Here is a 21,257-nt window from a genome sequence, read left to right on the forward strand (position 1 = left end):
ACAGAAGGAATGCCAAGCCAATCAGGCCACACAACCTAGCGGCACCAGATTTTTGCAGGTGGCTTTTGACCACAGCCAGCTGTGATTATTACTCCTTAGTGCTTTACATGTGGTTTTGGTCTTCTGCTGGTTTGATGGTGTTTTGAACCATGGCTTGTTTACTTGGTTTCCTGGTTCTGGTCCTGATGTTCCATTTTGTTCCCATACTCTGACCTGGCTCTTTTTACCAACCGCAGTTTTGGTTCTGATTCTGCTATTTCCATGCCCATTTGGTTCTGACCAGGCTACGAAAAACTTGTAGGAAAAACTGGAATTTTAGGTTTCCCAAATTTTGGACTCCAGAAGGGTATGGGAATTTCTATAGTATCTTGGTCACTGGAAGGACTATGGTCCCAAAGAGAAACCATGAGTCCATTCATGCGGACAGACTAATTAAAAGGTTCCATGAGCAACATTTAATCAGGCTTGGTGCCAGTGTCTCATGCTGCCTGATGGTGCCAGATTTACACAAGTGGCTGCTGCTGCACAGTCGCCTGTGGTTGTTACTCCTTATTACTTCACATGCTTCACATGCTGTTTGAACCTACAGTGTTCTGAACTAATTTCCCTGGTTTCCTATTTCAGATTCTGGTCTTCCTGACATTACCTCCTGGTTCTGGCTGCTGACTATGTTTTTCATACTGATATGGTGGTTTGGTTTTGACCTGAATAGCTGACTGTCCAAGTGGCTGGCAGATACTACAAATAGATAGGCTCAGGGGTGCAGGTGTATAGTAGGGCTGAACATCCCTGTCCCCTACCATTACAAGTATAAAGCACTATGGTGACACATTCTGCTTACATTAATCTAATAACAACTGACTGAAGAATTTCCATTTGGTTAGTAAACTGTATTGATGACAATTAATACAGTTCCCCATGCACATTACATTACTTAATGCATTACTGTTCCAGATACTATCTTACAATCTTTGTAATAAATACTATATTGCTGAATACATGGCATGGTGAATAGTGACCAGATGTTATGAGGCAAAACAAAGTAGACAATGCTGGAAAGCAGTAGAAGGAAGACGTGACTTAATGTGTAGTAAACATGGAACAGGCAAACATTCAGTGACCCTTAACATACTAGGAACCTCTCCTTATTGTAGCCAATGCACTACTTCATTCCTCAAACAATCATTATATTATTACACAGATAATACAAACAGTGATACATTACAGTTTACATGTATTGCACAAATTTTGTAGCAAATTACTGCTGCTTATAAAGTGCCATAGTTAAACAGTTTTCTGCACTCTTATTAGGCCCTATCTCCATTGGAGCTCATAATCTAATTACCCTAATTCATGCAAACACCCTAGGGCAACTAGCTAACATATTTTTTCATACCCATCAGTATGTTTTAGCTTATTTTATGTAAAAAATTAGAATTCCCGCATCCTGCCCCCAGCTCAGGCGTGATGATGTTTACTGATCATGCGGGCATATTCAGTTTATAATAATAAAAAAATTAAAAATTAAAAAAAACAGGCGCTGCTGGGGCTTGAGAGAGCTGAGGTGAGGTAAGTATTACCTTTTTTTTTTTTTTTTTTTTTGCTGCGGAAGGCACCTATCTACCTCCAGGGGGCAGTTATGTACCTCTTAGGGGTGCACTTATTCATACTGGATGGCAACTATATATCTACCAGGTGATACCTATCTATGCTAAGGGGAAACAATCAATGTCCTGGGAACACCTCTCTTCTATACAGTGGGTGCAACTATCTACCTACTGGGGAGCACCTATTTATCTACAAGGAGGATCCTGCCTACTGGGTTGCCAAACTACTAGAATTGATTTTCTACCTAAATGAGGAAACTACCTATTTACTTAACAGGATACCTATCTACTTACTGAGCCCACTGTCTATCAAGAGGAGCTTTATTACTATTTTGGCCACTAGGGGTGAGGAAAGATGACACTAGAAAAGTACAAAACCTAAAGATGTGCTGCTGACAGAATATGTAGCTAAGAGTCATGAATGGGAGAATTCGTCATGGTGGCCAGATAGAAAATAAAAATAAAAGAGCACTTTCAAATCAGAGAAGACCTCACCTGTGAACAAGTCCCATTAGATATGTACCTTGACAAAGGATTACAAAATGAGTCAGTGTTTTTATCTATATACTATAGTATATAGTCTATAGTAAAGGTAACCAACCCGGCACAGCTCATGTACACTTGTTGGAGTTTCCTTCCGTGGACATTCGTTCGCAGCCAAATAGATGGAGCAATGGTGGTGGTGCTCTGCTTGTGTAGTAGTACAAAGGTATGTATATTACGGGTAGCTAGAAAGATTACAAGTGCACTCACCACGTTAGTTGCTCATTGGATGAGGTTTTATTTCATATCACAAACGATGTGCAGGGAGACAGAGGTAGGGGAGTGTTCGTGGGCTACGGACCCGTCTCACGCTACAAGCGCTTCATAAGGCACCATTATGAAGCGCTTGTAGCGCGAGACGGGTCCGTAGCCCACGAACACTCCCCTACCTCTGTCTCCCTGCACATCGTTTGTGATATGAAATAAAACCTCATCCGAAGAGCAACTAACGTGGTGAGTGCACTTGTAATCTTTCTCGCTACCTGTCTTATCCAAATGGGAGTTTCCCTCCAAGCTGGACATTTGTTAAGTCTCATTAGAGCAGACATCACCTATGAGTCACTGGATGTAACTGCATTATGTCTGTATTATGCTGGGATGTGGCGAGTGATACTGATCTGGGATTCTGGGGTCTGTATTATGAAGGGTGTTGTTACGTTATGCGCTCCGGCTGCACACGCTGGCCGTGAGCGCATTGTCCCGTTACCTGCTGCTGCCAGTGGGGTTGGAACTTGCATCGCGGGACGCGCCCGCATGCAATCCCCAGTCCGTCACTCACCTGGTGCTTCTCCTGCCCCCGCATCTGTCTCTCTGCTCCGGCGCATGTGTCCCCATCCCGTAGGACAAGCGCGCCGGAGCTTTAAGATTTAAAAGGCCAGTGTGCTCATTAGTGTAATTCATCTGTGGCTCATTGATAAATTCCTCCACCCTCCTCATTTCCCTGCCAGATCTTTGTTGCCTTGTGCCTGAGAGAAAGCATTCCTGAGTATTATCTTGACGTATATCTGATCCTTTGCTCTGTGACTTGACCTTGCTCCTCTGCTGACCTCCTGCTATGTCCTGACTATGCTACTGTGCCACCTGCCTTGACCTTCTGCAATCCTGACTATGAGCTACCTTATCCCTCCTGTGCCACACATCTCCTCAGCCGCCTGTGTGGTCGAGCTGGTACCGACCTGGGTGCCGCCTGCCGCAAGTCCATCCCGCTTTGCGGCAGGCTCTGGTGAAAACCAGTGGCACCTTAGACTCCACTCCCTGGTACGGTCTGAGTCATCTGCCACATAGGTCCAGGGGATCCACATCCACCAGAGTTCCTGTTTTCTGAAACGCAAAGTGTTTCAGGAGTGTTATTCTGGTGTCTGTTTTATGCATTGGGATGCAATTCTGGGGTCTGTATTAGGGATCGACCGATATCGTTTTTTTAGGGCCGATACTGATAATCTGTGGAGGTTAGGGCCGATAGCCGATAACTTATACCGATATTCCGGTATAAGTAATCGGCTATTTATCCCCCGCAACACCGCTGCAGATCATTGATTTAAAGCGGGCGCTTTAAATCAATGAACTGCAGCGGCTTTTGCGGTGCCATAGACCGCCGCCGCCACCCGCTTCTCTCCCCCTGCCTGTCCGGGGGTCCTCCTGAGTCCTATCACCGCCACCGTGACCGCCCCCAACGACCCGCTGCACCGCGTCTGCCCCCCCCCCCCACCGCACCGCCCTGGCCCCATTGCCTCCCCCATCCCCGGTTTTATAATTACCTGTTCCCGGGGCCCGGGGTCCACTCTACATCTGGCTCTGGTGGCGTCCTCCTGAGCTGTCCCTGTGCGCACTGACGGTGAAGTCACGTCACTCGTCATTGTGCACAGCGTAACGCAGGTCGCAGCAGGAACCAGAAGTAGCGTGGCCCCCGGCCCCCGGGAACAGGTAATTATAAAACCGGGGATGGGGGAGGAAATGGGGCCAGGGCGGTGCGGTGGGGGGTGCGACGAGGTGCGGTGGGTCAGTGGGGGGGGGGAGGGGCAGTCGCGGTGCGGGGCATTATCGGATTATCGGCAAGGTAATTGCCGATACTGATAATGCCCAAAATTGTGATTATCGGCCGATAATATCGGCGAAACCGATAATCGGCCGATCCCTATTCTGTATTATGCAGAGGGGTTATTCCGGGGTGTTCATTATGCGGGTATGGTCTGGATTAAAATGGTTATCTGTGTTGAACAAAAACTTAAATGGCTGTTGGTGGGCAATTCCCTTACTATGCATTGTCCTCACTGTAATGTGCTTATATTAAGAATAGGGAATAAGTTGTAGATCACTCGGGGTTCTATAACTTATCCCCTTATCCCCTATTTCACTGCACTACTCCTTTAACGACAATATATAAGGAAAATTCAGACCCCCCTACCCACCCTGTTGCAAGCAACACCCTTAAAACTTCATCCACAATAAACCACACCCATAATAAGACACACCCACACTGCCGGCAAACCAAGCGACTTCAGAAAAAGTTTGACACAGAATTACCTAAAGGTTGCCTACTCCTAGCCTAGGGCATAAAATACCTTTTTCCCAGCCCTGGGACAAAATAACATAGTCTACCACACAATTTTATCCCACAAAGAAAGCGTGTACTGATGTGAAGCAGGCCAAAGTCTAAAATAGATTATCCTAGGTCTATTCATTTCTATGGGTACACTGCAGGTAATTAGAGCTGGATGCTGAAACATGTTTTTTTTTTTGTTCTTTTTTTATTTGCTTCTATTTTCTATTTTTTGATTGCAGTTTTTAAATGTATTTTTTTGTGCATTATAATGACTGCTGGGACCTGAAGAAGAAAGGGATACCCTTTTGAAACGCGTTGTCCAATCCTGTTTGCTTTATGCTTTATATTTTTTTATTTTCTATTTTTTACTTTTTGTGTTCTTTATTTCTGTAAACCCAACCGTCAATAAATCCCCCCCTTCTTATCCAAGAAGTTTCCAGCAACCTTATTTTTTGCAACGGAGAAGCGCTTTCACACGCCAAGGTTTTTTCTGGGATAAATCCCCGTGTGGGATCTCCCGCAACCTGCTCCTGTACTATTGCCACCGCCTGCCAGCGGTCTCGGCAGAAAGCTGCTCCCGATCACCAACCTAAGGCTCTTTTCCTCGCCACATCATCGGGACTTAAAGGATAGTGGCACCCGACTGCTCACCCCGATCTCCACCGCGCACTGGCCGCAAGGTACCAGCACACATCGAGGGGATCATCCAGCTGACCGCATCTGCCGACTCTGCCAAGCGGATCACATCTGAACATCTGGAGTACACCAGAGGACGGTGTCTACTCCACAAAAGCAGCGCTCCACATCACCGGCACCAGGTGACACCCCGCAGCACCGGAGACAAGCAAGAACATCAGCCAGCAGATCCAGCAGTCAGCGGCCCCGGAATCTTGCCGCATACCAGCCTATACGCATCGCAGAGTTGTGCCTGTTATGCAGCACAACTCTGAAAGGTGAGCAGAAAATCTCCCTATCCTTCCCCGCTAAATCCCCCCCCCCCTTACCTCCTATAACTAGAAAGGTAAAGGCACCATCAAGGCGCCACTTCTGTGTTTTTTCCCTTCACATATTTTACTTATAATTACTGCTGCCATCTTGCCTGAACCTTCCAATTTTGATGAATTGAAGACACTGGGTTTAGTTTTCAGAGGTCATTCTAAAGGGGTGGGGGGGGGGGGGGGTGCTTATAATGGTGGTGGATCCAGTGTTATCTCTCTACTAATGTCACCTTTCAGTATGCTACTAGAATAAAGGCATTACTGTGGTCCCTCAAGTTAATTAATTAGTTCCAGGGCAAACATTGTATGTATAAAGCCATTGTATATTGTAAGATAACCAATACTTACATATGAAAGTCAGAAATAGCTGCTAAAAGCTATAAATCCCTTTGTACATAGAGGACAGGAGCTTATTCAGGGTCCTGTACATACAGGGGAAGATTTATCAAACCCATGAAGAGGAAAAGTCCAGTGGCCCATAGCAACCAATCAGATTGCTTCTGTCATTTTTCACAGGCCTTCCTAAAAAAGAAAGAAGCAAGCTGATTGATTGCTATGGGTAATTGGACAAGTTTTCCTCAGCACAGGTTTTGATAAATCTCCCCCACAGGGTACCCGAGATACAACATAGGTGGCCCTAGGAGCAGCTAATCCTGGCATAGGTAAAGAGTAGTGCAGTACTGCACTATACTGTAGGGAGGTGCTATTTGACAGCAAGTCAGAGCATGCACTTCAATAATACTGGGGTTTACCAGTGAAGTGCCCTGGTTGGTTGAATCTTTCAGCCATTCACACGAGCCATCGATCTGGACTGTTTCTTGCATCGTATGTTGAGTATGATTTCAAGTTACAATGGTCCAGAAATTACCATTGTATGTTGAAAATAGTGTAACCTAAGGCCATTGTATCTTGAAGGATCACTGTACTGGCAAATGATCTGTGCATAATAGGAATTCTCAACTTAGTTTTAGGCCTAGTGACCAGAATGGCAACGGCAAAATTTAGGATTATTACAAAATATAGATAAGAAAATTAGAAAAAAAAAACACCAGAAATTACCGCATTTTCCGACATAAAGGATGACTTTTTAACCCAGGAAAATGTTCTCAAAAGTCAGGGGTTGTCTTATCCACACCCCAGGTGTCCTGGCCGAACTTAATTTCCCCCGTCACATTTGGGACATCCCTGTGTCCCAAAAAATCTTTTCGGAACACAAGGATGTCCTGGTTACCTTTCTGCGGCCCAACGTTAACTTTAAAAATGCAGGGGCCGCCGGGAGGAAGCGCACACAGGGACGTCACTGATGTCCCGTGCATGGGCCCATAGAAACAGAGCGGAGCAGCTAGGAGGAGGACGCAAGCATGGTAAGTTACCAGCAGCACATCATCTTCGGTACTCCGACCACCGCTCCTCTGGTCCTGGGACCTACTGCTATGGCCTATAGGCCATAGCAGTAGATCATGACCCCTGGCCAGAGGAGCGGTGGTCAGAGCACTGAATTGGGGCAGTACACAGGCATACAGCCTCAAGCCATACACTGTATATGGCTGAAGGCTGTATGTCTGTGGGGGCCACTGCCTACCTAATGGGGGAGAACTACAACCTAATGTGGGGGAAACTATACTGCCAGCCTAATGTGGGGGAACTATACCGCCAACCTAATGTGGGGGAACTATGCTGACAACCTAATGTGGGGGAACTATGCTGACAACCTAATGTGGGGGGGGACTACAAACTAATGTTGGGGAACTATACTGCCAACCTAATGTGGGGGGTAACTATGCTGACAACCTAATGTGGGGGGAAGTATACTGCCAACCTAATGTGGGGGAACTATACTGCCAACCTAATGTGGGGGGGGGGGGGGACTATACTGCCAACCGAATGTGGGGGAAACTATGCTGACAACCTAATGTGGGGGAAACTATGCTGACAACCTAATGTGGGGGGGAACTATGGTGACAACCTAATGTGGGGGGAACAATGACGCATGTGTGAGATCTGAGAGGCAGAGAAGTAGGTACGGTAATAGGATACAAGGGCGGGCCAGACGGGTGGAAGAGGCATGTACCGCTGGGCAGGTCTGGGCAGGCAGGGAGGACTGACCAATCCAAGCAGGCTTTGTATACAACAACCAGCCAATCACTGGTAAGGTACCGTACATCACTGTGGAGGGGTAGTCTTATATGGTGAGTATATCCCAAACTCTATATTTTAACTGTAAAAGTTGGGGGTCATCTTATATGCTCAGTCTTGTTATATGCTGGAAAATCCGGGATATAAAATAATATGGTTAACATAAAAATCTGATTTAAACAATAGGTAATTTCCCGATGACACATTCTCTTTTAAAGGAACCTGTAATATCTTTCATCTGCCTGAACCACAAGTTATTATAGGTGGACCCTTGTAGTTGCTCCCACCACAATAGCCTTGATAGATCTTTCCCTGTTTGGGTATGGGAAAATATATATCAATCAAAGCTGGCAAAAGCTATGTCTAGTTATCCCAATGGCTCATATAAGATGCCCTAAGGCTACTTTAACACATCAGTATTTTGGTTAGTATTTTACATCAGTGTTTGAAAATAAAAACAATGCAGCCCCTAGTCGGACGAGAGAAACATCCATTTCTTTGCATGGAAATCCATGCAGAGAAATCTGCAGATGTCTTGGCTGGACAGGGATCTGAATGCAATGCTGCTCGCTTTCAGGTTATATAACTCCCAATTGCAGCTGGTCCCAGAAGTGACACCCAGTGCGAGCAACATCTTTTGATATATCTGATCGACACTTCAAAAGTTTTTTCTAATGACAGTAACGCTTTAATGCTTGCAAAATACAAATGTAACATGACCTTCAATGAGCATACATCATGTAAAGCCCTGGTCTCCTTATATGGCCCAGAGGGAGCTTTAATCTTAGGGTCTGGGTTTATTTTATTTTAATAATTGGGATATTTATGCACGCGGCGATACCAAATATGTACATAAAATATTTTTTTTTACACTTTTTGGGGTTGAAATAGGGAAAATGGGACAATTTATGTTTTTATAGGGGGAGGGGGTTTTTAAAATTTTTTTACTTTTATTTTTTACTTTTATTTTTACACTTTAATAGTCCCCATAGGGGACTATTTATAGCAATCATTCGATTGCTAATACTGTTCAGTGCTATGCATAGGACATAGCACTAATCAGTGTTATCGGTCATCTTCTGCTCTGGTCTGCTCGATCGCAGACCAGAGGAGAAGACCCGTGGAAGGCAGCGGAGGCAGGTGAGGGGAACTCCAGCTGCCATGCTGGATTATTGGATCGCCGTGGCAGCTCCGATGCTCGCGGTTATGCATAGGACGTAAATGTACGTCCTGGTGCGTTAAGTACCAGCTCACCAGGACGTACATTAACGTCTTGCGACATTAAGGGGTTAAAAAACTAAAACGTTTTCCACCAGAGTACCCCTTTAAACACTTTCTAGAAACTACTAGTGTTGAGCACGGATATTCGCAATGTGGATTTTTATTGCGAACATCGGCACTTCTCAATTTCGTGAATATTTAGAATATAGTTCTATATATTCAAAATGACAAATTTTTTTTCCGCATGCAAATTTTTATGCATTTTTTTATGAAATGTTTATGCACATTTCCCATGCAAATTTTTGCATGGAAAAAAAGTGACCGAACATAGAGATTGTCAATTTCGCGAACAAAAGACTAATAATCGTCAATATGTTCGTGAAATATCACGAATTTGAATATGGCCCCTGCTCACCACTAGAAACTACTGTGTCAAAGAGGATTGTTCTTTACATGTTATTTTTATACACATGCTTTTTTTTTTTTTTATAAAGAAAAGTTATCTTCCAGCAAGTATTAATTTTCAACAAATGTTTGCCTTTGTTTTGTTCTTCATTCTAGCATCTTGTCCTAGGTTGTTGGAACAAGCAATTTCAGACTCTTGTTGTATTTTAAGGCGCTGAATGTTTAGTGTAAACATCAGGCAATGTTGCTTCACTATATAAGTGAAAACACCCATTTTTTTTTACTTCAGTACTTGATTTTTTCTCAGCTTCTGTTTTAGTGGTTTCTAGAATGAAACTAGGTGAAAATGCTAAATTTTTAGATTATCAAGAAAGTGAGTCGCAGCTCCAAAGTGGGACTTATAGAAAAAATGGTGTCCTGAGAAGTCGGAGTTCTCTGATTCTGTCTCAAGAACCAAGTCGCAGTATATTTCACTCTAGATCAGCTCCAACAGCAGAAGAGGTTGAGGTTAGATTTCATGTAGGTGACCAAGAAGAGGAGGATGAAACCAGAAATGTCCTTTTTACACAGCTTAATGAACTTTTCACAATACATGAAGATGTAATATGGAAGGAAACAGCAAGGTAAGATAAATATTGGGACTGTTAGTAATATCGTTCCAGTGTATATTATTTGTATTTTTACTATTACATCTACCATTTTCATATATACATACAGATAAAGCCAGTGTCATCTTAATCCCTAGTGCTTTAAGATATTGTACTGCACAGAGATACATTATCCTAACATGTAGCACATTGCTTTGTTGAGTTAATGCTTTCAAGATAACCATGGCTACACCTGTATGTGGATATAAGCATTGTCTGCAGTGGGTGGAGGCATAGTATTACTTCAGTAAATCCCTTCCAACCTGCTATCTACCCACTCACTGCTGCATAGCAACACTCTTTAGAGACCATGTTATTTATGACATACTGTCTTGAGTCACATGGAGCGCTGGGAAAGGTCAGAGACAGCAATAAAAAATAAAATAAAATAACACTACATCATTTCTGGGTGTGGGTCCCGTGTATCAAAATGGGGCACATCAGCGCATAGAGGTAATAGAAGCATATTACATAAAAAAAAAAATGGAATAAGCCTTTAAAATAACATTAGTTTTTTTTGTTTCCCCCCCCCCAACTGTACCTGAAATATTTTATCACTGCCCCTTAGCTTTACATTCACATCCCATTTTCCAATAAAATTCCTGCCCATCTGACTATTTAGTGAAAAGTACAGTTAGTCAAATTGTTCCATAGTAAAACCTTATCTCAGGAAGGGAGGAGTGTAACAAAAAAGTAAAAACACAGTTAGAATGATCACATTTTTTCCCCTCGCCTTTTATGAGGCATAGTCCTTCAGCACCATCTGTTTCATTCCATTCACATGTGCATCCAAATGTTTCATTACTTTTAACTGGGTAATGTACCAACCTGACCCACATTCAAAGTTTACTGTTTCAAAGGAAGGGGACTGTCCTCGGTCTGACTTTGTGTGAACTACAGGATAATATCATCACCTATCAGTTCTCTTCTGGCAAATCCCTCTCCATCCAGATCTCTATGGCATCAGGATATATACGGTAGTTTTTTAGATTTTACCAAAATCGCAACAACACGGTGCTATATTGCTTCAATTGCACAAATCGCAGTAAAAAAAAATGGGGGTGGAGATTTTTAAAAATCACAGCAAATACATGGCCAAAGTGTGGTAAAAACATACAAAAATATGGTAAAAAAAAAAAACCGCAACATATAAACATAGCCTTAACCCCTTAAGGACCCAGCCTAAATATACCTTAAGGACCCGTCCATTTTTTGAACATCTGACCACTGTCACTTTAAGCATTAATAACTCTGGGATGCTTTTACCTTTCATTCTGATACCGAGATTGTTTTTTTTGTGACATATTCTAGTTTATGTTAGTGGTAAAATTTTGTCGATACTTGCATAATTTCTTGGTGAAAAATTCCAAAATTTGATTAAAATTTAGTTTTAACTTTGAAGCTCTCTGCTTATAAGGAAAATGGATATTCCAAATAAATTATATATTGATTCACATATACAATATGTCTACTTTATGTTTCCATCATAAAGTTGACATGTTTTTACTTTTGGAAGACACCAGAGGGCTTCAAAATATAGCAGCAATTTTCCAATTTTTCACAAAATTTTCAAAATCGGAATTTTTCAGGGACCACTTCAGTTTTGAAGTGGATTTCAAGTGCTTTCTTATTAAAAATAACCCATAAATGACCCCATTATAAAAACTGCACCCCTCAAAGTATTCAAAATGACATTCAGAAAGTTTTTTTTAACCCTTTAGGTGTTTCACAGGAATGGCAGCAAAGTGAAGGAGAAAATTCTAAATCTTCATTTTTTACACTTACATGTTTTTGAATTTTTACAAGGGGTAATAGATGAAAATCCCCCCAAAATTTGTAACCCAATTTCTCTCGAGTAAGGAAATACCTCATATGTGGATGTCAAGTGTTCGGCAGGCGCAGTAGAGGTTTTTGAAAGAGAATTTGTTTGGAATGGAAGTCGGGGGGCATGTGCGTTTACAAAGCCCCCCGTGGTGCCAGAACAGTCGACCCCCGCAAATGTGACCCCATTTTGGAAACTACACCCCTCACAGAATTTAATAAGTGGTGCAGTGAGTATTTACACCCCACTGGCGTTTGACAGATCTTTGGAACAGTGGGCTGTGCAAATGAAAAATGTAATTTTTCATTTTCACGGATCACTGTTCCAAAAATCTGTCAGACACATTATGGATCCTACGGAAGCCGGTGAGTTGCTTAGCAACATCTGGAGGGCTACAGTCTGAGACCACTATAGAGTGGTCTCTAAACTGTAGCCCTCCAGATGTTGAAAAACTACAACTCCCAGCATGCCCAGAGAGTTGGTTAGGCATTCTGGGATTTGTAGTTTTTGCAACAGCTGGAGAGCTACAGTTTGAGACCACTGCACAATGATCTCTATACTGTTGCTCTCCAGATCTTGCAAAACTACAACTCCCAGCATGCCCACATCGCAGTTTCCTGTCTGTGCATGCTGGGATTTGTAGTTTTGCAACATCTGGAGGTCCACAGTTTGGAGATCACTGTGCAGTGGTCTCTAAACTATAGCTCTCCAGATGTTGCAAAACTGCAAATCCCAGCATGCTCAGACAGAAAACTGCTATGTGGGCATGCTGGGAGTTGTAGTTGTGTACCTCCATCTGTTGCATAACTACATCTCCCAGCATGCCCTTCGGCGATCAGTAGATGCTGGGAGTTGTAGTTTTGCAAAAACTGGAGGCACACTGGTTGGAAAATAGTGAGTTAGGTAACTGAAGGTTTTCCAATCAGTGTGCCTCCAGCTGTTGCAAAAGTACAACTCCCAGCATGCACGGTCTGTCAGTACATGCTGGGAGTTGTAGTTTTGAAACAGCAGGAGGTTTGTCCCCCCATGTGAATTTACAGGGTACATTCACACAGGCAGTTTTACAGTTAGTTTTCTGCTTCAAGTTTGGGTTGCGGCAAATTTTTCGCCGCAGCACAAACTCCTAGCGGTAAACTCACTGTAAACGCCCGCCAGTGTGAACGTACCCTAAAAACACTACACTACACTAACACATAATAAAGGGTGAAAGACTACATATACACCCCCTTACACTGTTCCTCCAATAAAAATGAAAAACGTATTGTACGGCAGTGTTTCCGAAACGGAGCCTCCAGCTGTTGCAAATCACCAACTCCCAGCATTTCCGGACAGTTATTGACTGTCCAGGCATGCTGGGAGTTTAGCAACAGCTGGAGGCGCCCTGTTTGGGAATCACTGACGTAGAATACCCCTATGTCCACCCCTATGCAATCTCTAATTTAGTCCTCAAATGTGCATGGTGCTCTCTCACTTCAGAGCCCTGTCGTATTTCAAGGAAACAGTTTAGGGTCACATATGGGGTATCGCCGTACTCAGGAGAAATTGCACTACAAATTTGGGGGGCTTTTTTTCCTTTTACCCCTTATGAAAAGGAAAAGTTGGGGTCTACACCAGCCTGTTAGTGTAACATTTTTTTTTATTTTTTAAACTAGCATGCTGTGCTACCACATACTTTTTATTTTCACAAGCGGTAAAAGCAAAAAAAGACCCCCAAAATTTGTAACGCAATTTCTCCTGAGTACGGAAATACCCCAGATGTGGGCGTAAAATGTTCTGCGGACGCACAACAAGGCTCAGGAGTGAGAGCGCACTGTGTACATTTGAGGCCTAAATTGGCGATTTGCACAGGGGTGGCTGATTTTACAGCGATTCTGACATAAACACAAAAAAAGAAATACCCACATGTGACCCCATTTTGGAAACTACACCCCTCACTGAACGTAACAAGGGGTATAGTGCGCCTTAACACCCCACAGGTATGGAAGAATATCGGTCCCGTGGTCCCGAGAAAAAAGAGAAGTGCTTCTGTGGGCGCTCACCTCCGTCACAGATGTAGTCCGTCACAGGTATGTGGAAGTTTCCGAGAACTTGGTAAAATAAAACCGCTTGGACACGGATGTATTTTGGAAAATAAAAAGAAGGTTTATTCCTTCAGCATGCAATACAGCAACGCGTTTCGAGGGGCGGGGACCCCCTCTTCATCAGGCTATCTGATTGGGCAGTGTGGATGTCCTTTATTTATACCTCATTTGCCCGCGAAAATCACATGTGTGTGTTACATAACATGAAAATAAAAAAAAAATTATTTTCATGTTATGTAACACACACATGTGATTTTCGCGGGCAAATGAGGTATGAATAAAGGACATCCACACTGCCCAATCAGATAGCCTGATGAAGAGGGGGTCCCCGCCCCTCGAAACGCGTTGCTGTATTGCATGCTGAAGGAATAAACCTTCTTTTTATTTTCCAAAATACATCCGTGTCCAAGCGGTTTTATTTTACCAAGTTCTCGGAAACTTCCACATACCTGTGACGGACTACATCTGTGACGGAGGTGAGCGCCCACAGAAGCACTTCTCTTTTTTCTCGGGACCACGGGACAGATATTCTTCCATTCCAGTGACCGTCCTCCGCCGGTGAGAACGGGTCTAGTGCCGGCTGCACTCCTCCAATCTGTGTCCCCCAGAATAGTGGGAAACAAGCGTCTACTGGTGTTGTGCCCACGGTACAACACAGAAAGGTGAGGAAAACTAACATAACAACCTAAAACACAAATCTGGAAACGGCTCCTCCCCCCCTTCCTTGGAGCCGACATCCATTTTTAATTTAATTTAATTTTTTCTTTTACACTCAGATTATCTATATATATTTTTTTTACTACGCTTAGATGCGCATTGTGTCTCCTCTGTCTTTTTCTATATATTTCTGTTGACTGTGGACCGAATCACCGCTGGGTTTTTTGGGTTGCCCGCCAAGGGCCAGAGTTGTGATTACTGCGGCACTAGCGTTTTTTCCTGGTTCCCCAAAGATGGAATATTTCTCCAAAAGACATACGGTCAGAGACCAACTTATTTCTGAACTGACTGACACAACCCAAGAAAACAGAATGTCTTCTGGAGATAACAATGACTGTATTAGGCAGGAATCTGCTGAAATGACAAAACTGTTTAATGATTTAGAAAATCATATGTTGGATGAACTACGCCATAGTGTGGACATTGATTTTGTTAACATATATCTCACAGAGAACTTGGCCCCGAGGGGGTTAAGATTAACTTTTGATCCCACCTTCAAAGAGGACACTGCATATGTACAGGAATGGGATACTTTGTTAAATACATGTTCAAATATGTTGATTGACCATATAAAAAACAAACGCAATAAACTGCACCAGGACATCACTAACAAGATAGAATCTATGATACATAAACTAGAGTCCCATTCACATAGGAAGGAATTCCACACACTTAACCACAATATATCTAGTCGATTTGCCAAAATACAAAAATAAATCATCACAAAAAAAGCAGGCAAACTGGTGCGAGATAGAGGCGACAGAAATGAAGGGATTTACAGATGTTGGCACAAAAAGAACAATTCCACATCCAACACCACAATCCACCCTGCCCGAAGTGAATATGCGGATCCTGGAGCAGCTACAAACAGGGACCCAAACACAGCCCGTACACCAGGGATACATAGATTCCACAAAAAACCTTTCAAACATCTTAAAGGAACATATACCCACAAAAAAAAACTGGCACAATTCTAAGAACACATACAATAAGAAACCAGCGACCCCACTCCACAACAACAAAAATAACAACACAAGGAGGGTCAATGAAACACAGAAAACACCTGCAAATCCGATCCCCCCTCTGATCCTGGAGGATCCCCTAAAGGACCTGAGAAGTACGGTCGAACAAATAAAGAAGAAATTAAAGGAGAACATCAATGCAGAGGCTGAAAATTTCACCCCCACAGTATTGTTCCTTTCTCCATCTCCCACTGAAGCCACGGGTTTTTCTCTATTAGATGTCTCCATATGTACCACCACCACGCATAATGAGAGCTCTAATTCAAATTCCCTTTTAGAGAGTAATAAAAAGGACCAGGAATCGGGGAAAATATGCGCCCCGCTCCAACACTTGGTCCCATGCCACGCTCCACCACAGAACACATCAGGGATCACCCTGATTGATAATACAGAAGCAGGAAGAGGAGCATCAGTCCCTTTTCTAAAACCCCTAAACAACAAAACAGCAAAAGATGGAACTAAAGAAAATACAATACCGATAGACCAGAGTGAGGTCGATTTAAACCCTGGAGAAGGTCCCAGTCAAAACCATCTTGACATCCCTGTCTCTTCCACACACGGAGAGTCTTTTTTAGGGGCCAGTCCTGCACGACACAGGACTATCAAAGATTACTTCATTGTAAGAAAACCAACAAAAAGAAAACTAGAAGAGGAACCAGAGGAGGAACAACGGCCAAATCTAGAAAGCTGCATCAAAAAAGACAGAAAATAAAAAATACTCCGAATGGAGGGGGAAAAAAGGATGAAGATTCTCTAATCAAGATTTTCAATCTATCCAACCACACTTTAGAAGTAGATGAAAAATCCCTTTTACAAAGGGGGTTGTCTTTTTGTCCACACTATAACCCCAAAAAATTTGATCTATTTTTAGACCTCCACCGATTCACACGCCGCCTAACTTTAAAACGGCATTTCTCCCTTCTATAAAACCAGAAGGATCCTGAACGGACCGTAGGTCCTGAGAAAAAAGATGAACAAATTCTCCTGGGGAAGCACCCAGAAATTCATATAAAAACTAAATTTTATCCCACTGAGAGTCAGGGCAATTTTATAAAAACATTCCATGAAATGGTGGCAGATGAATTCAAAAGCCTACCAGAAGCTTTCCCAAGAAAACAAAGCGAAGGAAGATTGAGCAAAGGTGAGCAAAACGCCCTGAGAAATCTGAAAAAGAATGAAGACATTGTCATTCGTGCGGCCGACAAAGGAGGAAGCATAGTAATCCAAAATTACACAGATTACAACAAAGAAGCCAACCGGATTCTTGGAGACAATAACTACTATAAAACGATCAGCACAGATCCTTTTCCAAAATTACAGAAAGACATTCTAAGTCTTTTAAACAAAGCTCTGGAGGATAAAAATCATATCAAAGAATGAAAATAAATTTCTTTTTAATCCTAACCCTGGGACACCATATTATTACCATCTACCAAAAGTACACAAGGACACTCAAAACCCCCCGGGCAGACCCATCATTTCTGGGATACATAGTCCCACATGTAACATGTCCCAATATCTAGATAGGATATTGCAGGAATATGTGGTAGATCTACCAAGTTACCTGAAGAATTCAGATCAGCTGATCAACATCTTAAATGATACACCCTGGGAAGATGACATGGTTTTACTCACCATGGATGTAACGTCGTTATACACGAATATCCAACATGATCTGGGAATTCGATCCACTATTTCCTTTCTGGAAAAAGACAAAAACATCCCAAACGAACAGGTAATTTTCCTTACCAATTGTCTGAAATTCATTCTGGAATACAATTTTTTCTCATACAATGGCACCCTATACCATCAAATAAGGGGGACGGCCATGGGGACCAGAGTGGCACCATCATATGCGAACCTCTTTATGGGTTGCTTTGAAGAACAGGTGATAAAAAAACATCCCCTGTATAAAAGACATGTCACTATATACAAAAGGTATATAGATGATTTGTTTTTATCATGGCGTGGCCACCCAGAGAACATCAAATCTTTTGTCACGGATATTAATACCAACCACTGGGGTTTGACATTCACCTCCGTCTTTTCCTCCACTTCAATTGAGTTTTTGGACCTCCACATCACCCATAAAGGGGATAGATTCATCACATCCACCTTTTTCAAGAAAGTTGATTCCAATAATTATATATCCTTTACCAGTGGCCACTATAAGAAGTGGAAACAAAACATCCCTTTTGGACAATTCAAGAGAGTAAGAAAAAATTGTACAGATATTGTCACCTTTTCCGAACAGTCCAAAATCTTAAAGTCCAGATTCATAGCAAAAGGATATCCGAAAGAATTAATTGAAAATGCATATGAAAAAACCTGTGCACTTACCCATGAGGAATGTCTTGAGGCAACGGACCACCTACAAAAGAAAGAAAAAGAAAAGGAGAATGAGGAAAAAACCAGATGCAATTTCATCACCACATATTCAGCGGGTCAAACAAAAATCAGAAACATCATGAAGAAACATTGGGGAATACTACTAAGTGAATCTAGGAAAAATTCTCCCAAAAAATCCGGGATTGACTTTCAGGCGTGCACCAACCATAAAGGGTATGATAGCCCCAAGCAATCTCAAATGCCACAACAAATCCTCCCAGAAAAACGACAAAACTGGAAACGTGGGAACATACAAATGCAAAAAACCTAGATGCCTATGTTGCTTTACCATACGCCATAACCAAAAATGTTTTTCCAGTACCCATTCGGGTGAAACATTCCCCATCAAACATCTGATGACATGCCAAACGGAATATGTCATCTACCTCATAGAGTGCCAATGTGGTAAACAATATGTTGGAAGAACAACACAACCATTACATTTGAGATTGAATCAGCATTGTTCCAACATAAAGAAGAGATTCATGCACCATAGCCTATCTAGACATCTGAGCCTGATGCATGAGGGAAACATGACAGCCATATCCATAACCCCAATTGAGCACATTCCACCGGGAAAGAAAAATAGGTTTGAAATCCTGTCACGCAAAGAAATGTTCTGGATTTACAGCCTCCAGACATTACAACCACATGGCCTGAATGAAGCAGTGGAATTAATATCTTAAAAAGATGAGATAGTTAACAACTGACACAACAACCACAACAAACAAACTGAATTAAAACAAAACAAACAGCTGATAAGTACACATCCATCCACCATGCGTATGGATGTGTGTGTATGTACATACACATACACATATGCATTAAATAAATGTAATCATCCCTGTGTGGGGAAATGGGTTTCTGTATCTAATATTTAAAATTTAAAATTCAAATGTATGTGTAGAAAATACAAGGCATTACCCTGCCGAGGGGCAGCACTATTACATGCCGGTGTCATCATACATTGGCTGGGCAAGCTATGTCCTCCCTTCTTTATAGGTCTCCGTCGCGGGCCACTTTGCATTTCTGCATCTGCATTTTCATTTTTTAACCTACTGCAAAGGTCCAGTCTCGATCTTGCCGGTGTTGCTCTCTTCTTTTTACTGATTGATGCCGGTCCCCCATCCAATAAGCGGCCAGGAGGACGGATGTGTGGACGGACCGGCGGTCGGTGCCTCAGACCTCTCACCCAGCCACTGTAGATCTCCGAAGGGAGAGCGTTTGAAATGGCCCGACGTCTGCAGAATTATTACATATCACATATGCAATACAAGATAAGGTGCATAATATAAGGGTTAGTCAAACTGACCATCTGTGGGTTATTTTACAGAATGCTCACTTCAATTTTTAATGTAAATGTCTTCTTTTCTATGGATTTTATTTATTTATTTATTTATTTAATTATTAATTTTTTTTTAATTATTTTATTTTCATGTTATGTAACACACACATGTGATTTTCGCGGGCAAATGAGGTATAAATAAAGGACATCCACACTGCCCAATCAGATAGCCTGATGAAGAGGGGGTCCCCGCCCCTCGAAACGCGTTGCTGTATTGCATGCTGAAGGAATAAACCTTCTTTTTATTTTCCAAAATACATCCGTGTCCAAGCGGTTTTATTTTACCAAGTTCTCGGAAACTTCCACATACCTGTGACGGACTACATCTGTGACGGAGGTGAGCGCCCACAGAAGCACTTCTCTTTTTTCTCGGGACCACGGGACCGATATTCTTCCATACCTGTGGGGTGTTAAGGCGCACTATACCCCTTGTTACGTTCAGTGAGGGGTGTAGTTTCCAAAATGGGGTCACATGTGGGTATTTCTTTTTTTGTGTTTATGTCAGAATCGCTGTAAAATCAGCCACCCCTGTGCAAATCGCCAATTTAGGCCTCAAATGTACACAGTGCGCTCTCACTCCTGAGCCTTGTTGTGCGTCCGCAGAACATTTTACGCCCACATCTGGGGTATTTCCGTACTCAGGAGAAATTGCGTTACAAATTTTGGGGGTCTTTTTTTGCTTTTACCGCTTGTGAAAATAAAAAGTATGTGGTAGCACAGCATGCTAGTTTAAAAAATAAAAAAAAATGTTACACTAACAGGCTGGTGTAGACCCCAACTTTTCCTTTTCATAAGGGGTAAAAGGAAAAAAAGCCCCCCAAATTTGTAGTGCAATTTCTCCTGAGTACGGCGATACCCCATATGTGACCCTAAACTGTTTCCTTGAAATACGACAGGGCTCTGAAGTGAGAGAGCACCATGCACATTTGAGGACTAAATTAGAGATTGCATAGGGGTGGACATAGGGGTATTCTACGTCAGTGATTCCCAAACAGGGCGCCTCCAGCTGTTGCTAAACTCCCAGCATGCCTGGACAGTCAATAACTGTCCGGAAATGCTGGGAGTTGGTGATTTGCAACAGCTGGAGGCTCCGTTTCGGAAACACTGCCGTACAATACGTTTTTCATTTTTATTGGAGGAACAGTGTAAGGGGGTGTATATGTAGTCTTTCACCCTTTATTATGTGTTAGTGTAGTGTAGTGTTTTTAGGGTACGTTCACACTGGCGGGCGTTTACAGTGAGTTTACCGCTAGGAGTTTGTGCTGCGGCGAAAAATTTGCCGCAACCCAAACTTGAAGCAGAAAACTAACTGTAAAACTGCCTGTGTGAATGTACCCTGTAAATTCACATGGGGGGACAAACCTCCTGCTGTTTCAAAACTACAACTCCCAGCATGTACTGACAGACCGTGCATGCTGGGAGTTGTACTTTTGCAACAGCTGGAGGCACACTGATTGGAAAACCTTCAGTTACCTAACTCACTATTTTCCAACCAGTGTGCCTCCAGTTTTTGCAAAACTACAACTCCCAGCATCTACTGATCGCCGAAGGGCATGCTGGGAGATGTAGTTATGCAACAGATGGAGGTACACAACTACAACTCCCAGCATGCCCACATAGCAGTTTTCTGTCTGAGCATGCTGGGATTTGCAGTTTTGCAACATCTGGAGAGCTATAGTTTAGAGACCACTGCACAGTGATCTCCAAACTGTGGACCTCCAGATGTTGCAAAACTACAAATCCCAGCATGCACAGACAGGAAACTGCGATGTGGGCATGCTGG

The 21,257-nt window shown here is 42.7% G+C and overlaps 1 protein-coding gene across 1 annotated transcript in view; it reads left to right on the plus strand.

The window, feature by feature from the left end:
• SLC4A9 (solute carrier family 4 member 9) overlaps positions 1–21,257 on the plus strand; it is a 167,348-nt gene that overhangs the window by 7,248 nt on the left and 138,843 nt on the right. The window contains exons 2-3 of the mRNA XM_056569903.1: positions 9,609–9,653; positions 9,760–10,075. Of these exons, the coding sequence (XP_056425878.1) occupies positions 9,609–9,653; positions 9,760–10,075 (361 nt within the window). The remainder of the gene's footprint in view (positions 1–9,608; positions 9,654–9,759; positions 10,076–21,257) is intronic.

This window comes from Hyla sarda, chromosome 4 (assembly GCF_029499605.1).
Source record: "Hyla sarda isolate aHylSar1 chromosome 4, aHylSar1.hap1, whole genome shotgun sequence".
NCBI lineage: Eukaryota > Metazoa > Chordata > Amphibia > Anura > Hylidae > Hyla > Hyla sarda.